The following is a 21,835-nucleotide window of genomic DNA, read 5'->3' as shown; positions in this document are numbered from 1 at the left end:
TGCTTCAGATATCTGATTCATGGGTTCTTCCTCTTCCAGTAATCAACTTGTTAAGTTCTTCACATTTTTTATTATTTTTCACATCACTGGATATAAAGCCTAAATCTATAAAAGAGCATGTTGATAATTTAACCAACACAAAAAACTAAATATGGTAATTTCTTTGTGCCAGGCATGATGCTAAGTGTTTCATAGGCACCACATGGTGTAACACCATACCTCTGAAAAGTATGCTCTCTCATCTCCAGTTTACTGATTAGAAAGCATTTTGAGACCAACTTGACGAAGAAATCGGAGGCGCAGCTAAAATTTGAACCCAGCCTGAGCTTTGAACCACTATCAGTTAATGCTGATGACCTTCTCCAAGTGATTGTTACATTCTTGGCCCATTTCTGAGAATTGCGAATGTCATTTCAACTGAACTTCAATGGTTTCGTGTCAAAACTTTTCCTTGTTTTTAAAATCTTGTAATGAAACCGAGACAACTTCTGAAATGGTCTAAAACACTTTTAAGAAAATGCTTGTCAAGCCCTGCTCTAAGTTTCCTGTCCTAACTGTCCTTGAAGGGCTACTATTCTCTATTCATGATAAAAGAAGGCTTGTCAGGCATCTGGTGACCAAGATATAAGAAAAGGGTTGTTATGGTGGTGGTGGAGGGGTTTCAGACTCATTCATCTGTGGTTTCAAAATCTGCCTCTGCCTCTCTCATTTGTGGATGAACTTGAAGTTACTTAGTCTCTCTAAGCTTTGGTGTCTTCAAAAGGAGAGTGACATCCACACGAGGATTACTTGGTGAATATGTGTAAAGTGCATTTGTAATTCCTTTGGTCCGTAAACCTTCTCCCTCTCCCTTTACTTCTAATCTTTTCAGACTTTCTCCTTGAAGAGCTCAAAGACTGAAGTGTCCCACAAAATGCTTCTGCTGCGAGATTCCTCAAAACTGCTGACCTTATACAAATCCTTGGCCAGAAGCATCCCTGAATCCCTGAAGGTGAGAGGGTAGCAGGAGGTTGGGGAAGGGAAATGGGATGTTGAGGATAGGAAGATACCAGGCTCATAATTCTGCTTCTCCTCCCGACTTTCTGTAAGGAGGTTGGAACTGCAAAAGAGGATGGAGGGGGAGGCACCTCTAGAGCTGCTGCTTCTTCTCAGTAGGAGGCAACTGGGGCTGTTCTGCAGGTTTTGTCATTCACTTGGGGAGGCAGTGGAGGAGGGTGGCTAAGGGCATAGGATTTGCAGACAGACTGAACGGGTAGCATTCCAACGCTGCCACTTGCTAATTGTGTGCCTTTGGGCATGTCACTTTACCTTTCTGTGCTTTGGTCCCTTCATCTGTGAAAGAGGGATAATATTAGCACCTTCCTCTTGAAGTTATTGTCAGCACTAAATTGCATATGATGTATGTACTAAGAACACAGCAAGTGCCCAATTAGTGCACACTGGCTGTTTGTTATCATGAGGACTCCTGTGAGTTCTTCCATCTGCTTGCTGGTGCCTTCACGTCCATAAATATGGTCCTGGGGACAGGGCTCATGTATCTCATCACTGATTTGGTCCTGGTACCCTCTCCTGGCCTCCGTTTCTCTCTTCCTCATCTCATCCATGTGCCCATCTCCGAGGATGCCAGTGTGACCTTCCCAATCTCTCCTACTCCCTTCTGCTCCTCCTTCAGGTGTATGGCTCTGTTTATCACATCAACCATGGAAACCCCTTCAACTTGGAGGTGCTGGTAGACTCCTGGCCTGAGTATCGGACAGTCGTTGTCCGGCCTCAAAAGCAGGTAGGCGCACAGACCTGGACAGGTGGACCTGTCAGCTCCAAAGGGCCTGAGGAGCCAACCCAGTTCTGACACACCATGGCTGCTTGCGTAAGGTAAAAGAGAAACTGGAATAGTTTAAAGACACGCCTGCAGTACTTGGTGCCTGGGATGAGCTCCGTACCCCCACCCTTCCTGTCAAAGCGTAGAACTCAGCTACGAGAGCAGGATGTGAGGGGGAGGAGGAGAAAGAGGAGGGAGGCATGAGAAGGAGAGGGAAGAGAAGAAGACTGGCACTGGCGGCTCTCCTCTGATCTGATGCAGATTAAGGGCTGATTGGGAGGTCAGTGACAGGGGCTGGAAAAAGGCCAGCCTAGAGGGAGACATGGGTGTCCTGGACATCAGAACAGCCACTTAGAAACAAAAACCAGGCAGAAGTCCTGTAGCAAAAACGCCTCTCAGGAAGGGAATCAGGAAGGGACTTGTAATGACTATGTGGAGACACGAGGTGGAGACACTTCTCCTGTTAGCGAACGTCATCCTCAGAACAACCTTATCAAGTGAGTATCTACAATTTAGAGATGAGAAAACTATGCTGAGAGATAATACGTCATGTGGCTGCAAGAGACCATAAGTTAAAGCAAAAAATAAAGGCAATAAATAAATAAATAAATAAATAAATAAATAAAATAAAAAAAGAGTTCGCTACAACATACCTTGTCTGAGGATTATTCTCAGAATTAAATGGCATAACACAGATAAACAACACAATGACTTGCAAGTGGAAATGAACAACAAATTTCAGCTACTATTAATTATGAATAATAAAGACAACCACTACAATGTATGCTCCCATAGACTTTTTATGGATATAAGAATAATTACAATTTTTCTAGAAAGCAATTGGGCAGCATGTATCAAGAATCTCAGAATTATTCTTACCCTTTAACCCAGCAGTTCCATTTCCAGAAATCTATCCTAAAACAATTATAACCTCAAAACTAACAATCATGCACAAAAGTACCCCTTATGCATTTGTCTTTGGCTAATATGACCTGAATTCAAACTTGAATGACTGCTGATTTTACTAGCTATGTGACCACAGGAAGTTCTCTGAGCCTCAGTTTTATCATCTGTTAAGTGGGGATAATAAGAGTACCTTCCTTGAAAGGAATTAAGAAATATACATTGTCAGTTATAAAAATAGTCATGAGGATACAAAGAACAGCATAGGGGACATAGTCAATAATATTGTAATAACTACGTATTGTGTCAGCTGGGTACTAAACTTATCAGGGTGATCACTTGATAAGGTATATAAATGTCTAATCACTTTGTTGTACTGAAACTCATATATTATATGTCAACTCTAATTGGAAAATAAATTAAGTTAAATAAAAAAGAGTGTCTTCGACACAGAATGACAAAGTTTAAATGAGAGGCTGTATATCAAAAACTTAGTATACAGCACTTGATTGTAAATATTACAGTTGTCAATGGCTGAGGTCATACAAAGAGTGATTAAACTGAGAGAGATGCAAGCCTTGATCTATTTTTGCCCTAAAGCTTATGAACTTCCCAGTGCCATGGACATCTAGTCAGTGCACTGATGCTTCAAGGCCAGTAGGCTTTATTGTGGGTACGGAAGCTGAGTCCGAAAATAATAAAGTAATCCAAATTAGGCCTGGGGTACAGAAAGTAATGAAGTGACCTCAGGTGAGGAAACCAGGGAACCAGGCTGGGCTGGACGCGCTCCACATCTTCCTTCCTGACACTTTTCCTAAGGATGTGCGTTCGGTCTCCTGGCTTCCTGGCAATTGGGTGTGAGGACTGACACTCAGCATATGAAATCCCATAGCCCGGTTTCTTCAAAGTGTGGTATGCTAAATGTGGTCAAAAGGTGACATATGGTCAAAGATTTCTTTTTATTTCAATTAATTTCATATTTACGATGTGTATTGGAGAAATATAATTATAGCCTCAAACCCATGATGTCACATATTCATTGCTTTGAGCAAGGCTAATTTTTTTAAAAGTGAGGTAATAAATAAAAATACTAAATATATTAAAGTGCCATGGTATAGCTATATGACAAAAATTGGGAAGATGTAAGATAATACAATTTATTTTGAACTATATTCACCTCGCTTAATTGCATAGCATACCATGTTCCTTTCAGTATTAAAAAGCAATCCACAAATATATGGTGATGGAAGGAGAACTGACTCCGGGTGGTGAACACACAATGGGATTTATAGATGATGTAATACAGAACTGTACACCTGAAATCTATGTAATTTTACTAACAATTGTCACCCCAATAAATTAAAAACATAATAAAAATTTTAAAAAAAAGCAATCCAATTGTCATGTAATTATGACTGATTTTTTTAACACCAAATCAGTTTTTATACATTCCTTAAATTTTCCTTCAAAGTATAAGGTACATAGAAAATCACTTGACCCCAAATTGTATTTTGAAGTTGAACTATCTTCCTTTATTCATCTGACCAAATTCCACATTACTTTGTAGTGTTACAAAAATTCAAATTTACATGCAGAAACTTTATTCAGAGACTATCTAAGTAAGTTCCCCACAAACATCAGGGGTGTTATTTTTTTAAAAAGTCAAAATTCTGTTAATGTTAACAACTGAAGTATTTAAGGATGTAATAATCCATTGGAGGGTACAATAGAGGGTACAATTGAAACAAGATTGGTCATAAATAGAAAATTATTGAAGCTGGGTCATGAGTATATGGGGGCTAATTTTATATATGTATAAAACTTTTTCTACTTTTGTGTAATTAACATTTTCCATTAAAAAATGGTCAAAACAAAATTTTATTTTATTTATTTATTTTTAATTAAAATTTATTGGGGTGACAATGGTTAGTAAAGTTACATAGGTTTCCATTGTACAATTCTGCAATACGTCATCTATATATCACATTGTGTGCTCACCACCCAGAGTCAGTTCTCCTTCCATCACCATGTAACCAAAAAGTCTGTTAACTTCCTCAAAACTTTGGAGGAGTAGCTAGGAAGAGTAGAACTAACATTGGACTAGCCCTGTATCTCACTTGGCCACTTACTAGTTGACCTTGGAAAGGCACAATCTTTTTACTGAACTTCAGTTTTCTTATTTGAAAAATAGGGGGTTCACCCTGCATTCGAATCCAGTGGGATGATCATTTAAACTACAGGTTTTAAGATCTTACCCAGATGTAATGAATAAGACTCTGTGGGGGTGGGGATCTAGACCAGGTTTAAACTTTTTCTTTGTTACTTTTTATCATCAAGGTAATACATGCTGATGATACAAGTGGAACAATCCAGTGTTGTTTTAAGAGATTAATAACCTCTCATTTCCTCCTTTCTCCTCTTTTCCCACCGCTTGAGATAATCAGTGTCTTGCTCATACTAACAAATACAGCGTATTTGTTATCTGTTCTTTCATAACTTTTTCTTAAAGATCTAATTGGCTTTATTAAGCAGTTCATGAATGGAGCAGCATCCCATCTAGCAACTAGAAAGGAACTCCCTTTCTTCATAACTTTTTAATTTGCCTTTAATTCAGCGTGGACATCCCTTTGGGTCAATGAATGTAGCACTACCTCCTTTCTAATAGTGGTGTAATATTCTATAGAGTGAATGCACTGTAATTGAGCGATTCTCCCATTGCTCTATTCAAATTACTCAGTTTTCTTCCAATACAAACATGCTTCAATAAACATCCTTGCACACATATGTTTACATCCAGGAATATATCTCAATAGGACTGACGGTCTATAAACAAGTCAAAGGGCATGTGTGTTTCAAAGTCCAGTAGTCTCTGCCAGATTACTTTCCCAAAAGATTGCCTCAATTTTATTTCTGTTAGCAGTAAACGGAAGAACTATTTCCCCACATTCTCAGCAGCCTTGGGTGTTATCCCTCAATTTATTCCAAACTCATGGATGAAAAATGGCATCTTATTCTAGATTTAATTTGCACCTCCCTATGGAAAGATTAAACACATTTTCATATGTTTCTCAGGCATTTGGGGTTTACTCTTAATCATCTGTTCATATCCTTTGACCACTTTTATACTGGGTTTTTGCATGATTATTAAAATTCTGCAAGAGTATTTTGAATATTAGGGATATGAACACTTGAGGTATATGCTAAAATTTCCCAATTTACAATTATCTTTATTTTCCAGATAGAGCTCTTTTACAATTTTTTTTTCAATTACAATTGACATACAATATTATGTTAGTTCCAGGTGTACAACATAGTGATTAGACATTTATATAATTATGAAGTGGTCACCCCATAAGTCTAGTACCATAAATGGAGATTCTGACAAGCAGAAATTTTAATTTTCATGTAATCAAACATGTGATCTTTTTCACTATGACTTCTGAGTTTCCTTTTTCTAGTTGGGAAGGTTTTCCTACTCCACAGTTATACAAATATTTTCCTATTTTTTCTTACAATAAGTTAATTTTTACTTTTAACATTTTAATCTTCATTTCATCTGGAATATGTTTTTAAATAACATTAATTAAGATTCTTTTACTCTTTGCACACATCTCTCAAACACTGTGAAGGGGATGTACAGCCCTCATGTAAAAATCACATTCTTTTTGCATTTCTTCATTTGTGTAGTTTGCCGGTGCTTCCTTATTCATGACTCCCCTCCCTAAATACCCCCAACTAGCCCATGCACTTCTTTTTTTTTTTTTTTTTTTTTTTTTTTTTTTTTTATTTTTTTAATTTATTGGGGTGACAATTGTTAGTAGAATTACATAGATTTCAGTTGTGCAATTCTGAATCACATCATCCATAAATCACACTGTGTGTTCACCACCCAGAGACAGCTCCCCTTCCATCACCGTACATTTGATCCCCCTCACCCTCATCCCCCACCCCCCAACCCCCTTACGCTCTGGTAACCACCAAATTACGTTCCCCAGATTAATTTTCAAACCCCGTGGCCATCCTGTGGTCACCGACTGCCCTCCAATCCCCTCACCCTCCCCCCCACCCCCCACTCCCCCCGCCCATCTAGCAACCCTCAGTTTTTCCTCATTGTCTCCCAGTTTCTGATTAGTTCATTCACTTATTCTTTTCTTTAGAATCCGCAAATAAGTGAGATCATATGGAACTTATCTTTCTCTGTCTGACTTATTTCACTTAACATAATGTTCTCTAGATCCATCCATGTTGTTGCAAATGGTAAGATTTCTTTCTTCCTTATGGCTGCATAATACTCCATTGTATAAATGTACCACAGTTTCTTAATCCAATCATCTACCGATGGGCATTTTGGTTGTTTCCATGTCTTAGCTATTGTGTATAGTGCTGCAATAAACATAGGAGTGCATAGAGATTTTTGAATTGAAGTTCTGGATTTCTCCGGATAGATACCTAGGAGTGGAATTACTGGATCATAAGGTAGTTCCATTTTCAGAATTTTGAGATACCTCCATACTGTTTTCCATAGCGGCTGCACCAGTCTGCAATCCCACCAACAGTGCATAAGCGTTCCCTTTTCTCCACATCCGCGCCAGCACTTGTTGTTTGTTGATTTATTGATGATAGCCATTCTGACTGGGGTGAGGTGGTATCTCATTGTGGTTTTTATTTGCATTTCTCTGATGGTTAGTGAGGTTGAGCATTTCTTCATATGTCTGTTTGCCATCTGAATGTCCTTTTCAGAAAAATGTCTCTTCAAGTCCTCTGCCCATTTTTTAATTGGATCGTTTGTTTTTTTGGAGTTGGGTTGAGTAAGTTTTCCATAGATTTGTGATATTAATCCCTTATCAGATATATCACTGGCAAATATCTTTTCCCATTCAGTAGGATCCCTTCTTGTTTTATTGATGGTTTCCTTTGCTGTGAAAAAACTTTTTAGTTTGATATAATCCCACATGTTTATTCTTTCTCTTAGTTCCCTCGCGCGAGGGTGTATATCAGTAAAAATCTTACTCCGGGTAATGTCTGAGAAGTTTCTTCCTATATTTTCTTCTAGGTATTTTATGGTTTCAGACCTTACATTTAAGTCTTTAAGCCATTTTGAATTTATTTTTGTATATGGTGTAAGGAGGTGGTCCAACTTCATTTTTTTGCATGTGTCTGTCCAGGTTTCCCAGCACCATTTATTGAATAGACTGTCATTACTCCATCGTACATTCTTGCTTCCATTGTCGTAGATTAAATGGCCATATAGGCGTGGATTTATTTCTGGACTCTCTATTCTGTTCCATTGATCTATGTGTCTGTTTTTATGCCAGTACCATGCTGTTTTGATTACTGTAGCCTTGTAGTATAATTTGAAGTCAGGTATTGTTATACCTCCCACTTTGTTCTTATTTCTCAAGATTGCCTTTGCTATTCGGGGTCTTTTATGGTCCCATATAAATTTTAGGATTATATGTTCTATTTCTGTGAAAAACGACGTTGGCAGTTTGATAGGAATTGCATTGAATATGTATATTGCCTTAGGCAGTATGGACATTTTAATTATATTAATTCTTCCTATCCATGAACATGATATGTGTTTCCATCTATTTATATCTTCCTTCATTCCTTTCATCAGTGTCTTATAATTTTCTGAGTATAGATCTTTTACTTCTTTGGTTAAATTTATTCCCAGGTATTTTATAGTCTTTGGAGCGATTGTAAATGGGATTGTTTTTTTAATTTCTCCTTCTGATGTTTTATTATTGGTATATACAAATGCAACTGATTTCTGAATATTAATTTTGTATCCTGCCACTTTACTAAATTCATCTATCAGCTCTAATAGCTTCTTGGTGGAGTCTTTAGGGTTCTCTATATATAGTATCATATCATCTGCATACAATGATAACTTTACTTCCTCCTTACCAATCTGGATGCCTTTTATTTCTTTTTCTTGTCTGATTGCTGTGGCAAGAACTTCCAGAACTATGTTGAATAGAAGCGGAGATAATGGGCATCCTTGCCTTGTTCCTGATCTTAGGGGGAATGGTTTTAGCTTTTCCCCATTGAGTATGATGTTAGCTGTGGGTTTGTCATATATGGCCTTTATTATGTTGAGATAAGATCCCTCTATTCCCACTTTCTTAAGGGTTTTTATCATAAATGGCTGTTGGATTTTATCAAATGCTTTTTCTGCATCTATTGATATGATCATGTGATTTTTATTTTTCATTTTGTTAATGTGGTGTATCACATTAATAGATTTGCGGATGTTGAACCACCCCTGCATACCAGGAATGAATCCCACTTGATCGTGGTGAATGATCTTTTTAATGTATTGCTGAATTCTGTTTGCTAATATTTTGTTGAGGATTTTTGCATCTATGTTCATTAAAGATATCGGCCTGTAGTTTTCTTTTTTTGTGGTGTCTTTGTCTAATTTTGGGATCAGGGTGATAGTGGCTTCGTAAAAAGTGTTTGGGAGTCTTCCCTCCTTCTGGATTTTTTGGAAGAGCTTGAGGAGAATTGGTGATAATTCTTTTTGAACGCTTTGTAAAATTCACCTGTAAAGCCATCTGGTCCAGGGCTTTTGTTTGTTGGGAGACTGTTGATTACTGATTCAATTTCCGTGGTGGTAATCAGTCTATTCAGGTTTTCTGTTTCTTCTTGAGTTAGCCTTGGAAGGTTGTACGCCTCTAGAAAATTGTCCATTTCTTCCAAATTGTCAAATTTGTTGGCATATAGTTGCTCATAGTAACTTCTTAAAACTCTTTGTATTTCTGCAGTGTCCGTTGTCACTTCTCCTCTTTCGTTTCTGATTTTATTAATTTGGGTCCTCTCTCTCTTTTTTTTAATGAGTCTGGCTAATGGTTTGTCGATTTTGTTTATCTTCTCTAAGAACCAACTCTTGGATTCATTGATCTTTTGTATTGTTTTTCTGGTTTCTATTTCATTTAATTCTGCTCTGATCTTTATTATCTCCTTCCTTGTGTTCCCTTTGGGCTTATTTTGCTGTTCTTTTTCCAGATCCCTTAAATGTGAAGATAAACTGTTGATTAGTGATGTTTCTTGTTTCTTTAGGTAGGCCTGCAAAGCTATGAATTTCCCTCTTAGGACTGCTTTCGCGGCATCCCAAAGATTTTGGGTCGTCGTGTTTTCATTTTCATTTATCTCGAAATATCTTTTGATTTCTTCCTTGATCTCCTGCTTGACCCATTCATTATTTAGTAATAAGTTATTCAGCCTCCATGAATTGGTGTGTCTTCCCGTTTTTTTCCTGTAGTTCATTTCTAATTTCATAGCATTGTGATCAGAGAAGACAATTGGTATGATTTCAATTTTCTTAAATTTATCAAGACTTGTTTTGTGGCCTAACATATGATCTATCTTGGAAAATGTTCCATGTGCGCTTGAGAAGAAGGTGTATTTTGCAGCATTGGGGTGAAATGTTCTGAAAATATCGATTAAATCCAAGTGGTCCAATGTATCATTTAAGGCTGTTGTTTCCATATTGATTTTCTGTCTGGAAGACCTGTCCCTTGTGGTCAGAGGTGTGTTGAAGTCCCCGACTATAATAGTGTTACTGTTGATCTCTGCCTTTATGTCAGTCAGTACCTGTTTTATATATTTAGGTGCTCCTATGTTGGGTGCATAGATGTTTACTAGGGTTATGTCCTCTTGTCGGATCGATCCCTTTATTATTATATAGTGCCCATCTTTATCTTTTAGTATGTTCTTCATTTTAAAGTCTATTTTGTCAGAAATAAGTATTGCAACTCCAGCTTTTTTCTCGTTTCCATTTGCATGAAATATCTTACTCCAACCCTTCACTTTCAGCCTGTGTGTGTCTTTTGTTCTGAGGTGAGTCTCTTGTATACAGCATATACAAGGGTCTTGCTGTCTTATCCAGTCAGCCACCCTATGTCTTTTGATTGGAGCATTTAATCCATTTACATTTAAAGTGATTATTGATAGGTACATAGATATTGCCAATTTTTAAATTTGTAGTTAGGTTGTTTTGATCTTTCTCCTATTTACAGAAGACCTTTTAGTATTTCTTGCAATGCTGGCTTGGTGGTAATAAATTCCTTTAGCTTATTTTTTTCTGGAAAGCTCTTTATCTCTCCATCAACTTTAAATGATAGCCTTGCTGGATAAAGCAATCTAGGTTGTAGGCCTTTGTTTTCCATCACTTTAAGTATCTCCTGCCACTCCCTCCTGGCCTTCAATGTTTCTGTAGAAAAATCATTTGATAGTCTTATGGGAGTTCCCTTGTATGTAACCCTCCGTCTTTCTCTTGCTGCTTTTAGGATTCTCTCTTTGTCTTTAAGCTTTGCCATTTTAACTATAATGTGTCTTGGTGTGGACCTGTTTGGGTTAATCCTGGTTGGAACTCTCTGCACTTCCTGGACTTGTATGTTGGTTTCCTTCATCAGGTTGGGGAAGTTTTCAGACATTATTACTTCAAATATGTTCTCAATCCCTTGCTTGCTCTCTTCACCTTCTGGTATTCCTATGATGCGCATGTTGTTGCGCTTGATGTTATCCCAGAGGTCTCTTAGGCCATCTTCATTGTTTTTTATTCTTTTTTCTTTTTGTTGTTCCGTTTGGGTGATCTCTGCTACCTTGTCTTCTAAGTCGCTGATTCGATCCTCTGCTTCATCTAGCCTGCTGGTAATTCCTTCAAGTGAGTTCTTAATTTCGGTAATTGTGTTCTTTAGTTCCAACTGGTTTTTCGTTATGATTTCTACATCCTTCTTTATGTTTTCTCTAAGCTCGTTTGTTATGATTTCTACATCCTTCTTTATGTCTTCTCTAAGCTCCTTAAACATTCTTATCACCAGTGTTCTGAACTCAGTCTCTGAGAGGTTGGTTACGTCTGCTTCATTTGGTTCCAGTTGTGGAAGCTTCTTCTGTTCTTTTATTTGGGACGTGTATCTTTGTTTCCCCATTCTGGCTGACTGTGTTTATTTTGATATATTAGGTAGATCCCCTAGAGTTCTTAGTTCTTGCTAGGTTATCTTGTGTAGTATGTGTCCTTTATATTTGACTCGCACCACGTCGTCCTCCTCTGCGTGTGCTCCAAAGGTGAGTCTTGTGTTGTGTACACTGTCCCGTTCAAGAAGATCTTTAATTGCTTCCCGCTAATGAGCAGGTGGGGTCAACTCCTGGGCTGACCTGCCGTGAGACTTGGCTCTGCCCCCCGCAGGGCACTCTGCTGCGTGAGGGTTGACCACCCCAATGTGATTTGGCCTCTATGGGCTCCAGAGCCTGCCGAGAACCCCCTCTAGGTATGTGACCTGTAGGTCAACCCCGGCTGCACTCCGATTTGGTCTGGAGTTGGCCCCCAGATATGCCGAGTCCCGTGCCACCCAAGCTGGGCCCCGGCAGGGAAGTCCCAGAACAAGGCAAATCACCAAGCACAGCAGCAACGACAACAGCAAAGAAGAAGAAAAGAAAAAAAAAAAAAAAAAAAAAAAAAAAAAAAAAAAAAAACAGCCGATAACCCCCGCTCAACACAGGCAAAGATATCAAAGATACAAGATAAAGCAAAACAAAACCAAGCAAAGCAAAACAAAGCAAAACAAAAAGCAGCGACCGTCTCGGCCTGAGCCCATCAAGCAATGACCAGGTTGTCCTCTGCTGTACCAAAGAGCCCCCTGCTTATTGCGCAGGCAGAGCCGGTCACCTGGTGCTCAGAGAGACTTTGGGACTGCAGACTTAAAAGCGTGGGCCTGAGGGGTCTGGATGATAGTCTCCACAAAGTCAGTGCAGCTTCTGCCCTTGTCCGCACGTATGCACACCGAGAGGAGCACCACCAGTCCTTTGTCCAGAGCTCGTGAGTCCTAGGGCACTCCTTCAGTGTGTGTGTATGGGTGCGGGCGGGAGATTTCTGATCTGCTGACCGTGCCTCACAAGCTGGGCCCTGGCAGGGCAGTTTCAGAACAAAGCAAATCACCAAGCACAACAACAACAACAACAACAAAGAAAAATATCAAATACGTTCACATGCAAAAACCACCTGATAACCCCACTCGACAGAGGCAAAGATATCAAAGATATAAAGACAAAGCAAAACAAGACAAAACAAAGCAATACAAAAAGCAGCGACAGTCTCGGCCTAAGCCCACCAAGCAATGTCCAGGTTGTTCTCTGCTGTACCAAGGAGCCCCCTGCTTATTGCGCAGGCAGAGCCGGTCACCTGGTGCCCAGAGAGACTTTGGGACTGCAGACTTAAAAGCGTGGGCCTGAGGGGTCTGGATGATAGTTTTTACAATATCAGTGCAGTTTCTGCCCTTGCCTGCACAAATGCACACTGAGAGTGGCACCACCAGATATGTGACCAAAACTCTTGAGTCTTAAGGCACCTCTTCAGTGTGTGTGTGTGAGTGCGGGCAGAAGATTTCTGATCTGCTGAAAGCCCAGAGCTGCGCCTGCCTCACTGCTGATCTCCGGGTGTGTCTCGGCCGCTGCACCCACCCCCCCCTAGGCAAGCCAGGAAGGGTGGGGGCTGGAGATGGAGGGGTCTTCACTCTCCCAGCCCAGCCGTGCGTCGCCCTCTTCCCGCAGGCCAGAAAAGGTGGTGGCTGGGGGTGGAGGCGTCTCTTCTCTCCTAGCGCAGCCAAAATCACGCACACTGCCCAGTCTGCCTGGGTCAGGGCTGCCCGTCAGGCTTCCCAAAGCGTGAGCGTTAGATACCACTTCTCAGTTCAGGGGCCGGTTTAAGTCTCTGGAAGGGCGGGGTAAGATTGGGAGGGCAGGGCGGGGGGGAGGGGCCCAGGTATGGAGACTGCGCCCCCCGTCCGCCGCAGGGCGCGCCGCCTTCCCGGCGGGAGAAATCAGCCGCGGGACGCAGGGAAAGCGCCCGCCTCCCGGTCTCTGCGCTCTGCGCGCCCGGCACAGCGGGGCTGCACCTCGGTTTCCAGTCCCAGTCTCTGGAAGGGCGGGGTAGGATTGGGAGGGCAGGGCGGGGGGAGGGGCCCAGGTATGGAGACTGCGCCCCCCGTCCGCCGCAGGGCGCGCCGCCTTCCCGGCGGGAGAAATCAGCCGTGGGAGCAGGGAAAGGGCCTACCCCCGGTCTCTGCGCTCTCCGCTCCGCCTGGGATCCCGCGCCTGCCCGGCTCCGTGGTTTTCGGTTTTCGCCCCCGCCAGCTGAGGCTCCGCTGGGGGCTGGGCTCTCCCGCCGCTGCCGGCCGGGCGCTCCCACGCCGCTTCTCCTCCTCCTCTCCTTGCTCCGTCCAGTTAGCTTATCCCCAAGAATTTCTTAGCTTCAAGCAATCCACGAATCTCTCCACAATATTGTGTGGTGAGCGAAAATTTCCTCGATGGGTTATAGTTCCCGTTTGCAACAAGATCTGGAGGAGAACTCAGATAGTGCGCCCTGCTGCCGCCATTCCTATGACGTCACTCCCATGCACTTCTTATGTTTCTATTGCTCCCTCTTTTTTTCCTGTTATTCTGCTGTAATTTAATTTTCCTTCTACTTTCTCAATGTTTTGACTCCCATTTAAAAAAATACATAATATGGCAATGACAGAGATATCCTGGATGGGAGTTGGAGGGCAGGAAGGCTAAGAAACAAAGGAGGTGAAGTTGAGTCTAATCTTCAAGTAAGGAAGAAAGACTAGGGGCACTCATATGAATATTACCGTTCTATAACAAAATGTACATTTTAAGGCCTTGAGAACTGTTCTCATTTGACTAAAGATTTGGGCATAGCATTGGACAAACTTATCGGGGGGATCACTTCATAGATTGTGTAGATGCCTGGCACTGCACTGTGCACCTCAAGCTGATATAGAATAATGTCAAATGTCAACTCTAATTATACATATTACATATATATTATATTATACATATATAATAAATAATCATGGGATGTGGAGTACAGCATAGGGAATATAGTCAATGGGATAGTAAAAGATATATACGATCTCAGAGGGGTAGAAGATTGGTGGGGTTATCACTTTGTGAGGCGTGTAAATGTCTAATCATTATGTTGTTTTATACACCTGAAACTAATAATAAAAAAATAAGATGCTTTTATATCTTTTTTCCATATGGCTAGCTAATTATGCTAGTAGTATTTATTAAACAAATAATTCCACTGAAACTTAAACATCTCTTATGTCACATAACACATTTAAATGTTTTTGTATCTATTTGTTTCTAGTCATTTCTTATGATATTTCTGTGGCTTTATGGTAAGTTTTAATGCCTGATAAAGGAAATCTCCCTCCACTGTTGATTTTTTTAACTTTTTTTTTTTCTTATGGGCTTATGAGCTGTATGGACTTAAACTGTTTTCCAGTTTCCCACAAACTATCCCAACTACCTACTGCAATTGTAACTGGAACTGGATTAACTTTTTAAAACAATTGTGGAAGGGTTAATATTTTCATAATACTAAATCTTTTCATCTGAAAACATGGTATGTGTCTCAATTTTCTCAGTTCCTGTTTTATACATTTGGTAAAATTTTAGTGTTTTTCTTGGGTAAGCCAAATGACTTTCCATTAAACTTATCTTTGGGGATTTTGTGCTATTTGTCGCTACTGTTGGTAGAATTATTTTTCCTTTTCCATTTCTGAGTATTATTACTTTGCTATTGATTTTTATTTGTGTTCTAAATTTCCAAACATGCCACAAGATTCTTTAAGATCCCATTGGTTTATGTGGTTTTTGTCAGTCTCTTGGATTTTGTAAATACATAATACTGTAATAGACAAAGATAGGTTGTTTCTTCTCTTCTCACATTTGTATTGGTTTTTTAGTCTCTTCCCTTATTGTATGTAGTAGAACCTAAGAAAATAATACCAACTAACAACAGTAATATTTCCCTTCTCATTCTTGATTTTAATGAGATGGCTTTAACAATTCATATTTGGAATTGCATTTAATCTGTCTTTACATATTCAAAGTATTTTCCTATTATTTTCATTTATTTCATACTTGTTACTTTTCTTTTCAGCAATTGATATATCCATGCAGTTTTTCTCCTTTAACTACTACACTGAAAAATCTTCTGATTCTAAGCCATTCTTCCCTTTCTAAAACTCTACTTGTTCACATCTTCTACTCTTTTGATTTACTACTGGGTATTTTATTCAGAATTTTTGTATCTGCATATATAAGTGAAAATGTTCAATAAATATCTTTTATTCCTTTTTTTTTAGTATATTTTGAATTGGGCATCTTCCCACATTGCTGTGGCCTTATATTGAAATTGCGTGTTAATTTTTGGTTTATGTAGAATTTAAATGTAAATAATCTGATTTTGGCCGATTTTTAAATGGCAGATTTTTCATTTTAGTTTTAGTCATTTCTATTAGTCTTTGAGTTTCCTATTTCTTTGAAGGTCAGTTTTAATAGTTTATTCTTGAGAGAAATCATTCATGTCTTTTAACAGTAAATATATTGCCTTGAAGTAGCTTATGACTTTCTCTTATAACTCTCTTGTTCCCTTATCTTTTTCTTTCTCATCTCTAGTACTGCATGCTTTTCGCTTTTCTTTCTCTTGTTTTTCTTTAAAAGTCTTAGTAGGAGTTTATCCTTTTTGGGGCCATTTAAAAATGAGCTTATGGAGCCGGCCTGGTGGCGCCAAGGTCACGGGTTCTATTCCCACATGTGCCAGTGAGCTGTGCCTTCTACAGCTAAGATTGTGAACAATAGCTCTCCCTGGAGCTGGGCCGCCGTGAGCAGCCAGACATTGGCGTGAGCTGCCGCGGGCTGCTGTGTGCCACTGTGAGTGGCCGGCAGCAATCGTGAACTGCTGTGGGCTGCTGTGTGCTGCCATGGGCTACCATGAGTGGCCGGCAGCCGGCAGCCGGCAGGGGAGCGCAAGGCTCATAATACCAGCATGGGCCAGGGAGCTGTGTCCTACACAACTAGACTGAGAAACAATGGCTTGAACTGGAGTGGGGGGGTCGGGGGGGCAGAGCTGGAAGAATGGGGGGAGGAATGAACTCGTGACTTTGTAGATCCTTTGTACTAAATCATATTCTCCATTTCATTATTTTCAGCTTTAATTTTTATTCACCATTGCCTTTGTTTTATTTTGGTTCATTTTGATATTTTCATAATTCCTTGAATATTTACATTTCCTATTTCCAGTCATTCTTTTAAAAATCAGGCCTCTTAAAATATCTATTGTCCTGAACACATTAAGTTTTTATTTGGGACCACATTCAATACCTGCATGTCAAGCAGGGGCTCAGCTCTCGCTCCCCGCACAAGAACACAGGATGTGGTGAGGCCCAAAAGGAACACCAACGGAGCCACAGATAGGGAGTAATACCACTATATTCTTGCTGGTGGCTGGGTTGGAGACACAGGAAGCAGGCTCCGCAGGATCCACAATCCTCCGTCTGCCTCCCTGCCAACCAACCCACCAACTAACCCCCCAGCATAGCCACGGCAGTTACATTAGTGGCTAATGGCTAGCTGGTAACAGCTGATGGCCACCCAGCCACAGTGGATGGTCATCTGATTACAGCTGATGGCCACCTAATAAGCGAGCCAGCACCTTTCCATGTGAAGCCAAGAGCCTGGAAACTATTCTCTGGGACTCTGGCCCCACACTGCATTTATACAAGGACTCTCAAATTCTTGAAGGATACTTTTAAATTAGTTATATTACTTTATGTTTCATTCTTTAACAATATAATTTCCAACCTAATACACTCATTGCCAAACCTCTAACACTTGCAGTACCTTGCCATGACTCTGACACTGAGATTCTCGATAAATGAAAACTAAAGAAAACGTTCAAAGGAATGATCTCACCTTTCACCGTTCCATACAGGAGATGATTGATGACAACGATCTATACATAAACAGATACAGTATATTCTCCAAAGAGCCTCAAAAATTACAGGAAGTCCTGAAAAATTGTGGGGTCATCAACTGGAAACAAATGTTCCAAATCGAAGGTAACAAGTCAGAGATAATGGGTAATGGCAGTGGTTCTCAAAGTGGGTCCACAACCAACAGCATCACCTGGCAACTTGTTAGAAAGGTAAATTCTCAGGTTTACTAAATCAGAAACCCTGGGGACTGGGAGGGGACAGCAATCTGTGATATAACAAATGCCCCACAAAAGCAGACGACTCTGAATTACTGCCAGTATTGCTTTCTTACCTTTCTTCCCAGGTTGCCAAGAAAGTCTGGGTGAGGGAATAAGAACAGCTGCATTTTCAAAGTCAGCGAGAGTGGAGTATCTGAACTTAATCCTGTATGTAACGGAGGATATTATGAAACTCAATGCCACCAATGAGAGCAAGCCTGGAAGCTGGCATGAGGCAGACCACCCAGACAATGCGCCTAACAGGTACAAAACACATGTGCTACCCGATCCCGTGGCTTTTCTTCACTATTGTTAGTTCGTACACATTTTTCTAACTTCCATAATCAGTTTTGGAGTGAGGAGAGGACAAATGTGCTCACTGGGATGAATACAGGTTGCCAATTGTCAAAGCCAGCAACTTTGTAAAAGGGGGGATTTAATCAAGGAGATGAGTGCTCGAGAGCTCTAGCATGAGGTGGTATCCCGAAATTACAGGAGCAGGATTCTGTTCGTCTTGGTTTGTTTCCACAGTGAGGATCTGAACTGGAAGTTTTCCCGGCTGAATGTGTCCCATTCTGGGCTGGTCAATTACTTCTGGGGTCTGGGGCAGAATGAGAGGAGCCTGCGTTACATCCAGCGCTGCATCCAGACCCTGCCAGCTTACTGCATGCTGGGCCCGGAGGGGACTCCAATCACATGGAGCGTCATGGACGCCACTAGTGAAATAGTAATGGGCTACACCCTGGAGAGATACCGAAACAAGGGCATCATGAGACGGATGATGATGCATTATGTGACATACCTGCGTCAAGAAAATATTCCATTTTACCTCTCTGTGGGGGCCAAGAATGAAAAATCCCACAGAGTGGTAAAGCGGTCTGGTTTCTCTGTGGCCTCATGTGCATGGCACCAATGGACCTGCTACCCAAAGAAATGAGTCCTCTGTGACCTGTGAAGCTGTTTAGCCATCTTGGGAAAGTTCTCTCAGTATTGAAGCAGAAGTCACAATATAGCTTTCTTTCATTCACAAATGGTTCTTGGGAATTTACAATATGCCAGGAATGGTTGAACGTGCAGATAGGATTTAAAAGATGTTGCCACAATCCTGAGGAGCTTACAGTCTGGCGGAGGGTGAGATGGTGGTAATTCAGTCTTTCAAAATGTATGATAAGGGTTGTGGGGAAGGCAGGGGTTACCAGTAAACCTGTAACTGGGAAGCCAGAAGCAGTTCTTACTTCTGGGAGTCAGAACTCTTTATGAAGCTGGATTGACCGAATATACTATCTGGAAGACAAATGAGTAACTTCAATTGTCAGTAGAATATACTTAGTCTGTATGGGTGCTTATTTATGGATTTATGGATTTATGGACCTGCTATTTATGGATTTATGATGCACAAATACACTGAAAACTGAAAGTCAGTCTCACAGTTTGTGACCAGCAAGGTATAAAAAGTGAAATCCCAAACAAATGGCTTCCCTAGGTTGACCTCACCCACTCCACAACTGCCATGTGGAAAATGAATCTAGAGAAGTGAGCCTGAGAGCCTCAGGGCCTCTGTTATGGAGGTGGTGTTTGCTGCAGTGCCTTTTTTATACCCTTTGTTAATCATTCATGAAGCTTGGTCCTCAGTAAGGTGTTTCCTGTGAGTCTAGTTGTTTGTTCAGCCCTTTGTGTGTGCCACGGCTGTGTCAGGGGTGAGATCTGGTATCAGGAGGGTTCCTAAAAGAAGTAACAACTAAGGTGAGGACATAAGAGTCTGGAAGAAAGTACCAGACCAGAAAAAACTGTGGTGGGAAATTCCAGATGAAAGAGAGAACACATGGCAGGAACTTATTATAAGCAGTTTATTATCGAAAACTTACATTACCAATTCAGAATCCCTGATCTGAAAAGAAAGAAAGAGAGAGAGAGAGAGAGAGAGAGAGAGAGAGAGAGAGAGAGAGAGAGAGAGAGAGAGAGAAGAAGAAAGAAAGAAAGAAAGAAAGAAAGAAAGAAAGAAAGAAAGAAAGAAAGAAAGAAAGAAAGAAAGAAAAAAGAAAGAAAGAAAGAAAGAGAGAGAAAGAACATCAGGAAGAGTGCAGACATACCAATGACCTCTTTTGGCCCTTCCCTGCAATCTTGCCTCTGGAACTTAGGCTGTTGTGGACACTGTAGCTATTGCATAAAGCAAAAATATCTTAATAAAATTGGCTTTGGGTGATTAACCAATGCTTGCCCCTATCTTTTCATAAAAAGTAAACCTCCACAGAATTTAATGTTTATATTTGAAATGATTTTAAAGGATGTAATTCCAGCAATTAAAGAATTGTGTAAATTCTGTGGATAGAGTTTTGAAATTTATTCCTAAGCATCTGTAGTACAGTATTTTCTACTGGATGTTTAACTAGATACCAAGGTGTAGCGTTCCAGAATTTGAATGTATGCTTCAAACATCTGGAGCTATACATATAGGGAATATACAGCTGTGTTTATTTCAATCTTTACACATTTACAGGCAATTATTTAAATGTATAATCTCTTATATATATGAGAATATTTTTAAAAATGCATTTTCTGTACTTATTTTAATATGCAATTGAAATAGGATTCAAATAAATAATTCACCACTTAAAAAAAAAAAAGAATTGTGCAAATGAATGAGCTTTTAAAAAACTCCAGTTCATCGTAGAAGACTGTGATGGGTTGTCACTCACATCTTAATAAAAATCATTCCAATCAGATTGTTAAACTCCTAAGATCTGGCTGATGTTATATTGACCAAATGAAAGCATGGTCTGAGAAAGAAAGGAAAGATATCATTTTGAATTTTGAAGGATAGAGAAGTAGATAAAAAATAAAATCTGGAGCTTCGTTTTAAATGCAAATAGTTATATCCTGGCACTCAAAATGCACTCAAATGGCACTCAAATATAGAAGTGAAAAAAGAGAAAGCAAATAAAATTTGCCTATTTAAAAATGGTGCCTCAGGCAGGTTCTCTATTCAGAAGAGGACATGCATCCAGGTTTTGGGGCTCAGGCTACCTTAGTACAAATCACCTGGCAGTTTTACCTGACTCTAGATGGCTCCAATAAGAAGATAGTGATTCTCAAACTTGATCATGTACCTGGATTAAAGAAACAACAAGAAAACATGGAAAATAGGAAGGAGATCTTTTAAATGTGACAAAAATAAGTACCCAAATATAATAATCACAATAAAAGTGAATGGATTCATTTACCTCTTAAAATACTGGTCTCTCGTATATCGAGTCAAAACTAAAACCCAAGAAGCATGTGTTAGTTTGCTAGGGCTGCCATAACAAAATACCATAGACTGGGTGGTGTAAACAATAGAAATGTATTTCTCACAGTACTGGAGGCTGTGAAGTCCAAGACCGAGATGCCAGCAGGGTAGGTTGTTGGCTTGTAGGTGCCTGCCATCTCGCTATGTCCTCACATGGTGGACAGAGAGAGAGCTCTGATCTCTCTTCCGTTGCATAGAAGGACAACAATGACATCATGGAAGCCCCATCCTCATGACCTCATCTCACCCTAATCACCTCCCACAGGCCCCACCTCCAAATACCACCACCTCGGGCATTAGAGCTTCAATATGAAAATTGGGGAGGGACACAAACCATCAAGTCCACAATAAGGCTCTTCTGAAACAAACAACATGGAAGGATTAAAAAGATAAACTAGACAATGTGAAACTGCACACAAGGTAACATCAATATCTGACAAAACAGAATTTAGATGAACATCTGATAAATACAGAGGCCTCCCACAAGGGAATGTGACCACAGGTGAACTTCCTTTCATGCATTCTGCTTTAATCCAAGCTAGTTTCTTTTAGCCCGGTAGAACTATGACTCACTTGCATTCTTTCCCCAGGTCCTCCTACCTGTGCATATAATGTATGTCCATTCCTTTTCATCATTAAGCCCTGAGGACATTAGGATCTCATCAGCGTCAAATTCACTTAAGAGTAAGGCTTCAGGTCTATCAGCCATAACCAGGATGTAATCACCAAATGTCAAAGTAGAGTAAAGTTTTAGTCAAACAAAGATAACACCTTGGCC

At 40.2% G+C, this 21,835-nt stretch overlaps 1 protein-coding gene across 1 annotated transcript; it reads left to right on the top strand.

Moving 5' to 3' along the window:
• Nucleotides 1–877: 877 nt before the first annotated feature.
• On the top strand, nucleotides 878–19,702 carry LOC117029889 (glycine N-acyltransferase-like protein 1). Its single transcript, XM_033119167.1, has 5 exons — nucleotides 878–991; nucleotides 1,673–1,780; nucleotides 17,511–17,637; nucleotides 17,858–18,035; nucleotides 18,303–19,702. Exons 1-5 carry the CDS (start codon nucleotides 914–916, stop codon nucleotides 18,706–18,708), a joined length of 897 nt encoding a protein of 298 aa, XP_032975058.1. The 5' UTR covers nucleotides 878–913; the 3' UTR covers nucleotides 18,709–19,702.
• Nucleotides 19,703–21,835: the final 2,133 nt, after the last annotated feature.

This window comes from Rhinolophus ferrumequinum, chromosome 11, assembly GCF_004115265.2.
Source record: "Rhinolophus ferrumequinum isolate MPI-CBG mRhiFer1 chromosome 11, mRhiFer1_v1.p, whole genome shotgun sequence".
NCBI lineage: Eukaryota > Metazoa > Chordata > Mammalia > Chiroptera > Rhinolophidae > Rhinolophus > Rhinolophus ferrumequinum.
This window is presented reverse-complemented; position numbering and strand designations above follow the sequence as displayed.